Raw genomic sequence first — 13236 nt, 5'->3', positions numbered from 1 at the left:
TGACAAAAAGATTCTTGCTCATAAGTCTACAATTCATGTTTATAATTTGGATTTGTGTATTTAGGTTTTCTTTTTTCTGCAGAACTTTGGAATCACCATATATCAATCATTAGACCCCATCTCTATGCCAGACAGATGTTTTTGTGACCTCATAGCCAGTGTTAAATAGGGAGAAGATCAAATATCATATTAGCATGTTTCGTTTTTAAAAAGCTTACAGCTTTCTAGAGGCTCACAAAACATTTGAATTTGATTAAAGGTTAAATTTTTCAGCCTTTTTCACAGTGCAGTTATAGTACTGCAATAAATAATGGGGTGATTTTCATTCTTTTCACATTCTTTTTCTTAACAGGGTCAACAAGTTCCTATTTTCTGTATAGATAAAGTCACATTTTTGCCAGTATGCTGAATGAATGGGATTTATTACCTACGCAGTGTGTTTAATATTTAGACAGGACACAACACTATTTCCACCTCAGCATATCTTTGAAGATTCTTTAGAAATATACTGATGATGATGATGTGGTTCATGATTTTCTTACACTAATGACATATTATAAACTAGTCATCATAATCTCTTAATCTCACCGTTGTTCCCTTTTTGACTATATGTAGGAGGTAAATAGTCATTTTGAGATTAAAAGGCTCAATATCCTATGGCTGGATGTGCGGACATGGGTTGCTTTACAAACCGAAGAGAGAAATGCAGTGAAAAGATGCACACAGGACAGATGGAAAAAAAAGGAAGAAAAAAGAAGCATGACCATCCAGTTTTATAACCTTCATGCAGCTAAGCCTGAGTGTGCATCGGTCTGTCAATGTTAATGGCATATAAACAACCATCAGCGTTTTTCTGGCAGTGCTGGCAGATTCTACAACAATGAAAGCATTTCAGATATTTGGAAGGCTCCAATAACGTCAGTTTCTTTTTTTCTTTAAAAGTGATACCTCATAGAAGCAACTATAGTGTTGTTTTGAGACTGTCACACATAATGCCTGGAGTTGCCAAAACAAGCCTGCAGCAATTGAAATGAAATCAAATGTCACCTCCAGAGTTTCTTCATCAATCTGCAGAAGCGTGGTACCTCATATTCAACTTTCTACTGGCTTTGATTGTAACATCTTATTTGGATCAAACTACATAGTATGCAATATGAACATGTTACATGAATGTCACTGCATGATTGCAATCTAATGGAATGAGGTGGACTGATATAAACTAAATATTGACTAGTGAGATTAGCAACATGTAGCTCTGGTAGTGAGTATTTGGATTATTTAGTATGTCTATGGTATAATATAGAAATTTAAACAATTTACTGATTAAATTGTTATTAATTGCCTTAAAATGAAATTTAGCAGTTTACATGCAAAGTTGAACTAAGGAGGCACATTCATTAACAGGAGAGCTGAGAAAATGAAGAAACAATTACTGTAACTAGTTCATTGTTTTGTCTTGAAATTCTATTTATTAAGTTATTATTGACCCGATTGTGTGAAGTTGTCTGTACCTGTGTGTTCTCTTGACACTTTTTTTTCTATTTTCTTTCCTTGTCTTTGCTCCTTTGCTTAGTTTAAAAAAATCAGATACATTTAAACATTACATGAAATTGTATGCTTTTCTGCATTTGTTGCATGTTTTTCCACTACTTATGTGCATGTTTACCAGTTTTTGAGACATTAGGCATCCCTTCCTCCAAGTGCCCTTCAGATTCAGCTTGCAGAATGATGTCTGCCTGGTTTGTCCCTTCGTGCTTTGGCTCCCTGTCTTCCCATATTTCAGATGGATTTGTATCTGCTACAACAGAACAGAATGAGAAAAAATGAATAAAGTGAAAATATCAGATATATATAAATCTAATTGATTAAAGAGTAAGTCAATTATTAAATTATGCAATATTCTGAAATCAGTCTTAATCAATAACTTATAGTTTCTGTCTGATTTTAAAGCAACACTATAACTCTTACTCACTGGGGGGCTTGATCTACAACTTAGCAACACTGAATTCTACTGGCATCACTGCACTATCACAACATTTAACAGTCTACCTTGGAGTTATGGAATCTAATAGCAGACCACTTTAGACCAGTAGACTGTGAGCTCATGGAGATTATTGTAAAGACATGGCCACATTCACCCTTCTAAATAAATCCTAAATCAATAAATGAATAGTCTGGTCAGGTGAGCATTAAATTGCTTAACAACAACTTCTAACTTAGCTGTTACCTTAAGCGGAGCTCAGGCTGCCTGCCTTAAGGTGGCACTTAAGCTCACATAATATGTACTTGAAAAATAATTTAAAATATTTCAAATTAAGCTAATACTTGGGTCAAAAGTTATGCAGTGTTTCTTTAAACAAAGGAAATAAAATATTTCTGTAAGTGGATTCAAATTTAAACAGTTGTTAAAGAAATAAGCATCAGGGCTGCAAGCTAATTGTGAAATACCGACATATGCTAATGAATCTGTTGTATTTGTTAACATGTAGATGAAACCTGTAGCATGTGATTCTTCGAGGTCCGAGGTCAAGGGTGAGGGGTCACCAGTAAGGGCTTGAAGTGCAAAGTGCTCCTCTGATGTAAGCTTTCTGCCCAGGGCCTCACAAGCCATGTGGTAAACTGCTGAGTTAAAAACCTTTGTTTCCAGGACACACACACAATAACACAGAAATACAGAATAAATGCATACATTTGTAAAAACACAGACTTTACAACATAGTGGTTAAACTAAAATGATGAGCAACTTAAAATACAACCAAAAAAACATCTTTTCAAGAATATGCTATTATTACATACAAATGTTTGTGTATATGTAAAAGCAACTCATAATGGTGTCTGTTTATTAATTATTAAACCTTGGTACATCTAATTTCTTATTTCACATTTTTTATTAGTTGTGCAGTAGATAAAAGACATTCAACTATGCAGTCCAGTGAAATAAAGGAGATAGATGGTAATTTGCTCAGCCAGTACTTTATTTTCTTTGCAATGTAAAAGAACATGATGGCATAATGTCCAGCTCTGCTCTGGCTATACAAAGCTTGTCTCACTCATTTAAACCCTGCAGAAAGGATGTGATGGTCTGCACATAGGTCTCAAAACAATTACTGCAAGGTAGAGAAATCATATAATGCTATGAATAAAAAAAAAGAAAACGGAGAAACTGTTTAGTTTTTTATGAGAACAATTATTTGTATTCCAAACATTCCATAACAGGGTAAACAACTCCTCTCCCTTAGACACCTAATAGCCTTGCAACTCTGAGGCCTGAATGAATAAAACTACCGTACTATTGCTAATTGTGTTTTCACACTTGGGCTACTATTTACATACAGTATATACTCCAAAGAAAAGATAATTTTCTACATTGCATTATGTCAATACCACATTATGATCACAACTTACCTTTTGGCATTTCAATTTATCTGTCTTGGAGCAGATGTTATGGAGAAAAAGAGTCTTTTCCAGAGTCTCTCTAAGTGATGGCAGCTTCTCCTCATCACTGAAGGATGCAACCATGCTGGACAAGGCCTTAAATATGGTTGAAGCTTGCACAGTGAAGAGAGCTCTTTCCTGTTAAGAAAGGATCCAAGTATATGTTTTTATTTACTAATGCCAGATAAAAAGAACGAAACTAAAATTGTTGCAGATGGTTGCAAAAATGCAATGGAAAAATAGAAGTGTGACCTGTGAACCAAATTTTATGCAACAGAGACAGATCTAAAATCTAAGAAAATACAGGGGCCCACAACAAAGGGGTTTATTTTCAAGAGTTTCTCGTTTCCTGAATTTCCATACATAGATACAGCAAAGTACATTGCTGTAACTGAATATTCTACCTTTTGGTTGTAAAGTTCACTATGTTTTTTTTTTTAGATCTTTCCACCTCATACATTTTTCCGACACAATAAACAGATCAATTTCAAGTTAGCTGGATTTTTCCAGCATAACACAAATAAAAAGATTTTTGTTTAGAATCCCAGCTTTTGTACACTAGAATCACTAATAATTGTTAAAAGTTCTTAGTAACCTTTGCAAGATGGGGCATAATGGCTTCTTCATCTCCTATGATAAAGTACGTCTCGCTGCACAGGTGGATGTCGTAGCCTTGAGTCCCATGTGCATGGAGGCAGAATAAATGACGCCTGGGAAAGAAGAGAGTTGACAAAAAGATTTTTTGTTGAAAAGATTTGAAACACAGACCATTTACTAAAATTAAATCCAGTTCAGTTTATTTATATAGCGCCAATTCACAACACATATCATCTCAAGGCTCATTACAGAGCCAATTCAACCAGATCATACAGTGAGATTGATTCAAAGTTTTCTATGTAAGAAAACTAGCTGATAGCATCTACTCATTGACTCCAAAGGCAATCGCTCACACCAAACATGCTTGTAGCAACAGTGGAGAGGAAAAACTCCCTTTGGACAGGAAGAAACCTCTAGCAGAACCAGGTTAAGTGTGAGCGGCCATCTGCCGAAGCCAACTTGGGTTCAAAGAGACAGAAGCCGACATACAGAAAGAAGTGGAGATACAAAAGGAGGCAGAGGTACAAAAAAATTTAACTGTAAATTGCTAAAATATGAAGACTTGTCCTTCAGTACGATAAATTAAATAAAATCAAAGCAGGCATCGTTCACAATCAGATAGAATATAGAACTAACCACATTAAATGTCTTTCTCAAAATAAAAAAACTAAGCAAATAACAAAAAAATCCAACAACTTGTGAAGATCTTGAAACATTGGGCTGGTTTAAGTGTTTTTTTTTATTCATTTTTGTCTTTATATAGTCAAATTAATACAATCATATTCTCGTAGCAATTCCAAATTTTGTGGTGGTTACAAGGAGCCCATTAATAAATAAGTTGAGGCTTAAATCTTGGCTACAACTATGCTTTTCAGTCCATCACAGGGAAACAGTGAGACATACAGGTAAAACAGCTGTTCCTAAGGGGGGCTTTTAAGGTAAGATAATCGTGACAACTGAAACATAATATTTAAAGGTAGGATCATAATCCTAACTATTTGACTGCAACGAAATTTTGAGGTGAATTTTCCCAATTGAAACATGGAGCCTATGAAGTTCAACTGAATAAACTGATGCCTTCATCTGCCTATGACACAGCCAATCAGCTTTGAGCCACGCCTTCTCAAAAGCCAATCAGCATCAAGTTAATCTTAAAAGGCCTCCAATTCGCAACTCGGCTGCTACCTAGTGCGCAGGTGGTGCGCTTTGTGACCTTATGCAGATGACCCCGTTTCAACCTAACCTCCAGTCCCTCCTCCACCATTGTACTGTAGCTAAAATTTCATCAGTTTCATTACTCCTGGACTCTTATTGCATTCTGCGTCTCATTTCAACCGGTCCAACAAAAGACCGCTATGTTGAGCCTGGTTCTGCCAGAGGTTTCTTCCAATGGGAAGTTTTTACTCTCCACTGTCGCTTCATGCTTACTCATCATGGACAGGGTTACTCAACGTGTGTTATCAAACTGGACTTCCATCTACTGTATATGCCATCAGTCTACAGACTGACCAACTTCATCCATCTCCACTCAGCCCCCAGTTTCAGGCCTAGGGGGCAACAGCCCTATTCTTTGCTCCTGTTCATGCATATCAATCAAAATTCAGCGCTATGTTTCCTGCCAAGGTCTGAGCGCCAAAGACAAAGTAATTGTATCAATAAATTTCTCCGAATTGTCTTTTCTCTTTGTTCGAGATTTTTAGCTTGAAATGCCAACTACTGTGTAGCCTGTGTAATTGTTTTACTTATTTATAAGGTCAGTGCATTTCTGCAATACAAGTGCAATAATCCAAGTCAACTACTGTGTAGTCTGTATAATTTCTACTTGTTTATATGGTCAGTACACTTCTGCAGTGCAAGTGCAATAATCCAAGTCAACTACTGTGTAGTCTGTATAATTTGTACCTATTTATATGGTCAGTACACTTCTGCAGTGCAAGTGCAATAATCCAAGTCATCTACTGTGTAGTCTTTCCTTAGCTCTGTACTGTGCAGATATTTTTTTTTAATCTAAAGGAAACATATTCTAGGACATTACAACTTTGTTATACTTTTTTGTACTTTGTACTTGTTCTTGTATTTTTAATGGCATCTTGCTTGTAGCACTAAATTTCTTCTAATTGTCTTTTCTCTCCATGTGAGTTTTGCAGATTGAAATCGTAAAACTATTTTATTCCCACTCATCAAAGAGGATAAAACTAAGCTTTTTCTTTTATTCCATCAGAGATACATAGAGAATGGCAACACAAGTCTGCTACATCTGTACGCAAAATGCATACAGATGCTTGTTGGTTAGAAGTAAATATATAAAAGGAAATATATATTTTAATTTAATAAACTAATTTAACCATTACATTGTTCAATTTGCAGTCTTACATATTTTTTTGTAATGAACTAGTAACTCTATTCTTGAATTCATCACCCATATTTAAGACAGATTTACTGCTTTCTTGGAAATGTTACCATTTGTCTGTCTGTCAAGTGCCTGGCTATATTCCTGGGTTAAATATAAGGGATTCTATTACTATAGGCCTATTACTATAGTTTCAAAAAAATTCATCCATCATAAGTGAATTGGTAAGCAGGGGAGCAGTGCTTGAAATAGACTGAAGAAGCAGAAGAAAAAAATAGAACAAGGGAAAGGCATAAAGAACACAAGAAAAAAAAAGATTAACAGAGATGTGTGATGACACAAAACTATCATAAAAGAGCATAATAACAGTTCACTAGAGAGAAAGTATTATGGGACACTGTCAATTGAGTGTTGGGTGAGATTATGGCTCAGTGGTAATTGCAATGTTGCACACTTGCACCTGACCCCAGAAACTAGGACCTCTCCTTCTAGGTCAAACTAATGCCATTAATAGAGACTGGGACAGATACGTTTTGCTGCTTTTGAGGACAACCATGATGGGCAGGTGCTTGCATGATGGCATATTTCTCAATGGCTCTAAACACCCAAAAGAGCAAAATGCTTATTTAACATTTTCATTAAAACTTCTAAAAAGAGGTAATAGATGTTAATTCTGTGTTAATGTTTGTAGAGTGTGTTAACCATACAATTTTTTTTTTTTAAGTAAAACATTATGTAAAATATTAAAGTGCAAGTGTGTAGTAAATCCAGTACTTGATATGTAATACTATTTAGAGACAGCCTGAGCTTTTATGCTCATCAACACAGTTCAAATTTCTCACAGTTTCAGCAATTCGATCCTACCCTGCCGGTAAGCTAAGCATGGCTGCCTTTGAGTAGGTGGTCTTGATGGTGAGAACTGGAAGCTGAGACTGCATGCTTGTCCAGGAGTGAGGTTGAATAAGTAGCACTCCAGATCTGGATACTCCAGACAATTGTTTCTCCATATCAGATGCTGTAATGGGAAGGAATAAAAGTACATTAGTTCTACAATTTAATGTAATTCTCAGTTAAAAAATGGAAAATGTAGGTCAGAGCACACAAAATGATTTATAGCTCAGAAACTGCACAGATAATTATTTAGTGCGTGTTTGCATGTAAAGTCTCTTACTCTTCTCACCAATTCCTCCCCAAAGGAGGGCAGAAAAACTGATGAGGATCTGGGAAGGTTGCAGAGATACGACATATAGATAGTGAGTCCCTCTCACCTCTGCACACTGTGCCAAGAAACACATAAAAAAACCAGAAACTGTAAATACTGCTTCATAATTGGAAGAAGGAAATAAGCAAGGAAAATCTGTGAGGGAGAAAATAATTTTGATGTACACTGTATGGGGAGTATTATATGTTTGCATATGTACCTTGGCACTTGCTACATCCACAGATCTGTTAGAAAGACACTGATTAGATGATCCAGAGCCATTGTTTCCTCCAATGTCTTTTTGCAGGACAGTGGTCTGATAATAAAAGAAGTTAGGTAACAATGCAATAATCAATTTTAATGTATTATTCAAATCACAAACATATACAATGATGCTAAGAGACAACTGTGAACACACTAATTGGAAAGCTGCAGATATTAATAACTTCTTATGATGCATTTTTTACCTTGAAATGTGATTTATGAATATGATAACTATACATCTGGGGTTTGTGAAAGACCAACAAAGTCCTAAAGAAAAATGAAAAAGAAGTGTTTATTTTTCTTCTGCTTAAGCCTGGCCTTAATGAACAGTGATAGCTTTAATTTGCATTTGTTTCTCACTGAAAACATTTTGCAAAGTCATCCATGTCCAGCCATGTCCTCAGTAGGGGTCTAGCATCCTTGGCTGGAGTATCTGATGTCAGAGTTGTTGGTTGACCTGGAAGGAAGTAAAGTGAACTAAGGTCGGTAAGAAAACTACCGATATATTTGGATATCTTTGGAGCACCCTTTTCCGATCGGTTGTGTTTTAAATCATTATATAACAACAAAAAAATGACCTTTTCAGGTTGATTGCTAACTGAATTGATTGGCGTTTTTAATGCTAAAGTAAAATCTCAAGTCCTGAAATGTTGCAAGTAAATAAATATGTGTGACTCATACTGTAAGTTATCCTAGATTCAAAACATTATAGCGGGTTTAACAGTCCAAACTCCCACATAATGGCACAGTGTAAGCGCACGTCCATACTCCCACTCAAACTCCCACATTTTCTGTGCATCCTGTGCATAGTCACAGACATATGCACACACAGGCTCCATCTCCAAAAGATACACACCGAGTCTAACCCTATGCTCTACTTGAAACAAGATTCTGATAAGGAAGCTGAGGCGATGAGGGCAAGCATCTCCGCTTCTGAGCAATGGTGGTCTGCTAACTCAAGCTGCAGGTGTTACTAAGCAACTAAAAGGGGGCAGAGAGGAGGCAGTGATGTCACAGGCTGAAATTTCAGACCATTTTCAAATGTTAATTTCGCCCACAGAGAAGAAGAAGAAGAAGAAAGAAGGATCCAAATATTTCTATACACAATAACTAGGCTGAAATGCACTGATACTTTTAAAGACATTGATTAAAATGACTTTGGATGAGGTGTAAACAAAGATAATTTTCCATTTCTTCAATTTAAATATGTTACTACTAAAAGGGCAGTTTTTTTCACACAGATATTCATTTTAGGTACTGAAAATGCTGCATGGAAATAGCTTTTACCTTCAGAGAAATGATCATTGTCCTTTATCGTGTCCTCTGCTGTAACCTAGAGGGATAATCAGAGAGAGAAAAAAGAAAATGTGTGAGAAGCATGAACTGTGGGATGCTGACAGAGTACCACTGCGAGAGATATGCCTCTACCCTCTAGTTATTCCACGCCAGCTGTGGTGTTGTGCCATTCTCACCCGACACAGAGACACAGTTAAATGTGACAGGGGCTGCCCCGCCCTACTAAAAACACCACCAGGGAATACCAGCTCTAATTTACTTTGAATGCAAGTGACAGAGGAGGAGTTGTTCTGTTGTTTAGTTTGTTATTCCTTTAAGAGATGATTCACACAGTAGCTCTGATTCCCTGTCTGTCTATCCAGCCTATTAAAGACAGAGCTAATGAGTCATAATCATATGCTTAAAAATAACACCCTTTTTGCTACAGCTATTTTTCCCCGTCTTTCCGCTTCTTATTCAGATGGCTGCATTTTCATGGACGCATTTTTGTATTGAGAAAAGAAAGTGAGAGATATTAAAGACATTAAGGATAAAGGCTTGAATCTGGATGGACTTCTAATAAAATAGGCTTGTTTCCTCAGTTCGATTATCTGGATAAAAAAATGTTTTGTCATTTCATTTTTTTCATATTTCACACTTCTCACTCATTACACTTTCAACCACAAACTGACATGTATTTCACTATAATTTTGCACATTAGGCTGAGACAATGTAGTGCATAACGGCAAAGAAGAAAGACATATGCTGCAATTTAATGTTCAAACCTTTTGGGATATAACACAGCCAGTCTGTTGTGTATGTTTACTTTAAAGGGTGAAGTTTAAGCTTAGGTAGACTGGATTAGGTGAGTCTGTGATTCTTTAGTGATTCTTAGTTGCATTCTAGAATAAAATTTGACCTTAACGCATTATATCAAAAGTTGTTTTCTTGCTAGGTGGTGAATCTTTACTTCAGTCTGATTCTATGTTTCCATCAACACGTTTTGTCCTGTAAATACCATTTAATTAGCTCCACTGGTATTTCCATCAACTCTGACCATTATTGGTGTATCATCATGCTGCCACTACCATATTTCATAAGTAGAATAGCTTTATTTGTCACCCAGCTTGATGCAGCAGTCCAGTATGGTGAAAATTAAAGTTCTATTTTATTCTTACCAAAGCTCATTCTTCCACATGTTTGGTGTTTACAGCATGGCTTGTAAAAACATGTAAAGGACCTCTTAAGGTTTTCTTTCAGCATTGGCTGCTGCCCTTTAAAGACCAGATTTGTAAAAAAAAAAATAAAAATAAATAAAAAATAATAGTCTTGTCAGTAAAATGTCCTATTCAAGATGTCAATTTCTTTGGTAATAATCTGAGAAACTGCAAGTTTCTCAGATTAGTGTTGTTTGCCAGAGAGGCCTGGCTTTTGAATGTAATCAAGTGCACTTTCTTTCATTTAGATTGTCCAAGTAAACAAACATAGATTTTGGAAATACCCAATAAATGTATTATTTCTTTGTGTCATTTTCTTCTTACTTCACAATTATAGACTGCTTTACAGTTGTCTATCATGTTAGATACTCTAAACAAGGACTTTCTGATTGTAAATGATAGAATAGGAAAGATTTCAAGGATTATTTGGTCCCTTTCAAAAATATATATATATATAATAATATATAAAATAATATATATATAGTGCAGAGCAACAAGAGGAATTTTGTTCTGAATAGGCACTAAGAAAAGTTAACCAAACAAGATAAATTTAAATTATAAAGAAGGTGATTTTTCCAAAAACGTGCATTACTGACAATCAAAGCCAAGTGGAGGAAGATGTGCACATGTCTCAGTAATCTAAACCTCCCTCCTTTCATATGAAGTCTGTGTCAAACACAGTCCCTTGAGGAACCAATTTGGTGAATGTCCAAGGATTTACTCAGCTCTGAACAAGAATGATCATTTTGTATTGTGTAGCTTCAAAGTAACTCCAGCCAAGACTCTCTGACTCAGAGAGGCACAGTGTGTCTGCTGCTGCATGTGAGTCACCACTTATTCAAATAAGTACCCAGAGATTCAGACAGACGGAAAGAGACATTGTGATCAGGAGGCACACTTGACCTCCTCTCTACCGCTATAAAAGAGCTTTGCTTCAACAAAAATGTCAATATGTACATGTCTGTGTGTTTGTTGGCAGGCATATAAAACTTTAAGTCAAGATCCAAGTCATGCAATGTTTTCTGTACCCACATACTGCTCTATGCCTCTGTGTGGGGGAGATGTGAAAATGAGACTGGAAAGTGTTGATGTTGGTATCAGAGATTACAAGACAAAAGAAGATCGAAAAGTTAAAACCTAAAGTTATATACATTTTGGTTATGTAGAAGTAGAAGCAGGGAGTTTATATCATGGTCTAGTTATTTGAACTCCACCCCAACAGAGGGAATATGCCGGTGTGAGTATTGATGATGTCATGAGACCTCGCCGGAGTCAGTGACAGAGCTCAATTCTATTGGCTAAGGTCAATAAACGGAGGAAAAAAAAAAAAAAAACATGCCAAGGATCTCTGCTTGTTTGATCCACTGTCTCGGCTTGTGACCCACCATGTGATCACCACAGAAAGTGTCACACATCCGACACATGCAAACCAATCTGAGAAGTCTGAATACACAAATCCAATTAGCATGCCAGCACTGCTCTAACCTATCCACTCTATAGCTGCTCAAAGTTACACAAGAGGACAGCTAATATAAATGCTATTTTTTCCTGTGTATGCTAGGACTGAAGTGTAATAATGAAGCCCCCCAGAGACATAGACACTGATGGCTCACCATCTAATTGCACATCTTTTTTTAATCAGCATAGTACATGACCTCTCCTTGTATGAAACCCATGTGGTCCGTTCACCACCACTACCACTCAACAGAGACTCTATTCGTGTTTGGCCTTTACTTCACCCATGGAACTATCCCTTTCTTTTCATTTTTCATTCCCTTCTCATGTCTTGTTTTATGGCAGTAGTTGCCCCTCTGTGCTCCTTTCCATCTTTGCTTCTGACTTCATCTCCGCTTCCATCTTCTGCTCTGAATGCTAGCCTCCAGTATTTCTCTTTCTGAGCTGGTTCTTTCTTTAGTACAAACACGCCCCTGGTTAGTAGCGGCCTGAGCGGCAGATAACAGAAGTGACTTTGAGAATGGGGGATGGCAGCGGAGCTGTCACCAAGCTTTACTGATCAGCCTAAGCCAAATGGAAGTGTAAGAACACAGTAATAAAAGAATGGAATGAATAACAAAATGTAGCATTTTTAACAACGCTGAAATAGAAAGGCCTTAAAGATCATTAAAGATGATTATGCCATCTGCATATTCTCTAAACAACTATGTTTCACTTGTTAAACCAGCTGATGTTAGATGTACAATATATATTAAAAGCAAACCTGTGCAGACAGAAATTCTGAGTACCTTCAGTTCATCCGTGGCATTTGGTTCAGCTACATCAAGCTCAAGGCTCTCTGTCTCCTCTGTCTCCGAAATCAACACCAAAGGGGATCCATGGAAACCCTTCATTTGAGTGCTCCGCTTGGTCTCTCTACTAAACAAAGACATATAATCATTACAGTATAATAAATCCTGTTACCCAGCTAACAGTAATCAATATTAAGCTTTAAAGCTACTCTAACCAGGGAAGATTTCAAACAATACATTTTACTTGATCTGCATTTTTTTAAGCCTATTCATTGATAAAACCATTTTGTTCTGATGTAAATTATAAACATTTTAAATTAATTTTTTAAATAATTATTAAGTAATATTCCATTACCATGTGATGAGAAAATAAGAATAATTAGCTTTTTCAGCATATGCTAATTCTTCTTTTTAGAGTAAGGTATTAAAATAATTTTAATATTTTCTTTATTTTCTTTTACTCAGTTGTAACAAGTTAAAAGCGAAAATACAAGAAAATACCATTTTGCAAAAAAAAAAAAATTAATAAACTAAAGAAGAGAAAACATGAATTTTATAAAAAATGTGACACATTTTAGGCACTTACAGTTCTGGGATACAGCCTTCTCTGCTTATAAAACTGTCAAACAGAAAAGGGCTGGCAACCTCAAT

The 13236-nt window shown here is 36.1% G+C and overlaps 1 protein-coding gene across 1 annotated transcript in view; it reads right to left on the bottom strand.

The window, feature by feature from the left end:
* The window catches only part of adgb (androglobin), a 40827-nt gene that overhangs the window by 13234 nt on the left and 14357 nt on the right, over nucleotides 1-13236 (bottom strand). The window contains exons 11-23 of the mRNA XM_015376759.1: nucleotides 13172-13230; nucleotides 12583-12712; nucleotides 9135-9180; nucleotides 8208-8304; nucleotides 8051-8114; nucleotides 7804-7899; nucleotides 7554-7659; nucleotides 7247-7397; nucleotides 4031-4145; nucleotides 3406-3573; nucleotides 2497-2635; nucleotides 1667-1798; nucleotides 1512-1568 (exon numbers count right to left, since the gene is read on the bottom strand). Coding sequence (XP_015232245.1) covers nucleotides 1512-1568; nucleotides 1667-1798; nucleotides 2497-2635; nucleotides 3406-3573; nucleotides 4031-4145; nucleotides 7247-7397; nucleotides 7554-7659; nucleotides 7804-7899; nucleotides 8051-8114; nucleotides 8208-8304; nucleotides 9135-9180; nucleotides 12583-12712; nucleotides 13172-13230 — 1360 coding nt within the window. The remainder of the gene's footprint in view (nucleotides 1-1511; nucleotides 1569-1666; nucleotides 1799-2496; nucleotides 2636-3405; nucleotides 3574-4030; nucleotides 4146-7246; nucleotides 7398-7553; nucleotides 7660-7803; nucleotides 7900-8050; nucleotides 8115-8207; nucleotides 8305-9134; nucleotides 9181-12582; nucleotides 12713-13171; nucleotides 13231-13236) is intronic.

Source organism: Cyprinodon variegatus, unplaced genomic scaffold, assembly GCF_000732505.1.
Source record: "Cyprinodon variegatus isolate N-32 unplaced genomic scaffold, C_variegatus-1.0 Scaffold141, whole genome shotgun sequence".
In the NCBI taxonomy this organism is placed as follows: Eukaryota; Metazoa; Chordata; class Actinopteri; order Cyprinodontiformes; family Cyprinodontidae; genus Cyprinodon; species Cyprinodon variegatus.
The sequence above is the reverse complement of the archived record's forward strand: the minus strand, read 5'-3'. Positions and strand labels throughout refer to the sequence as shown.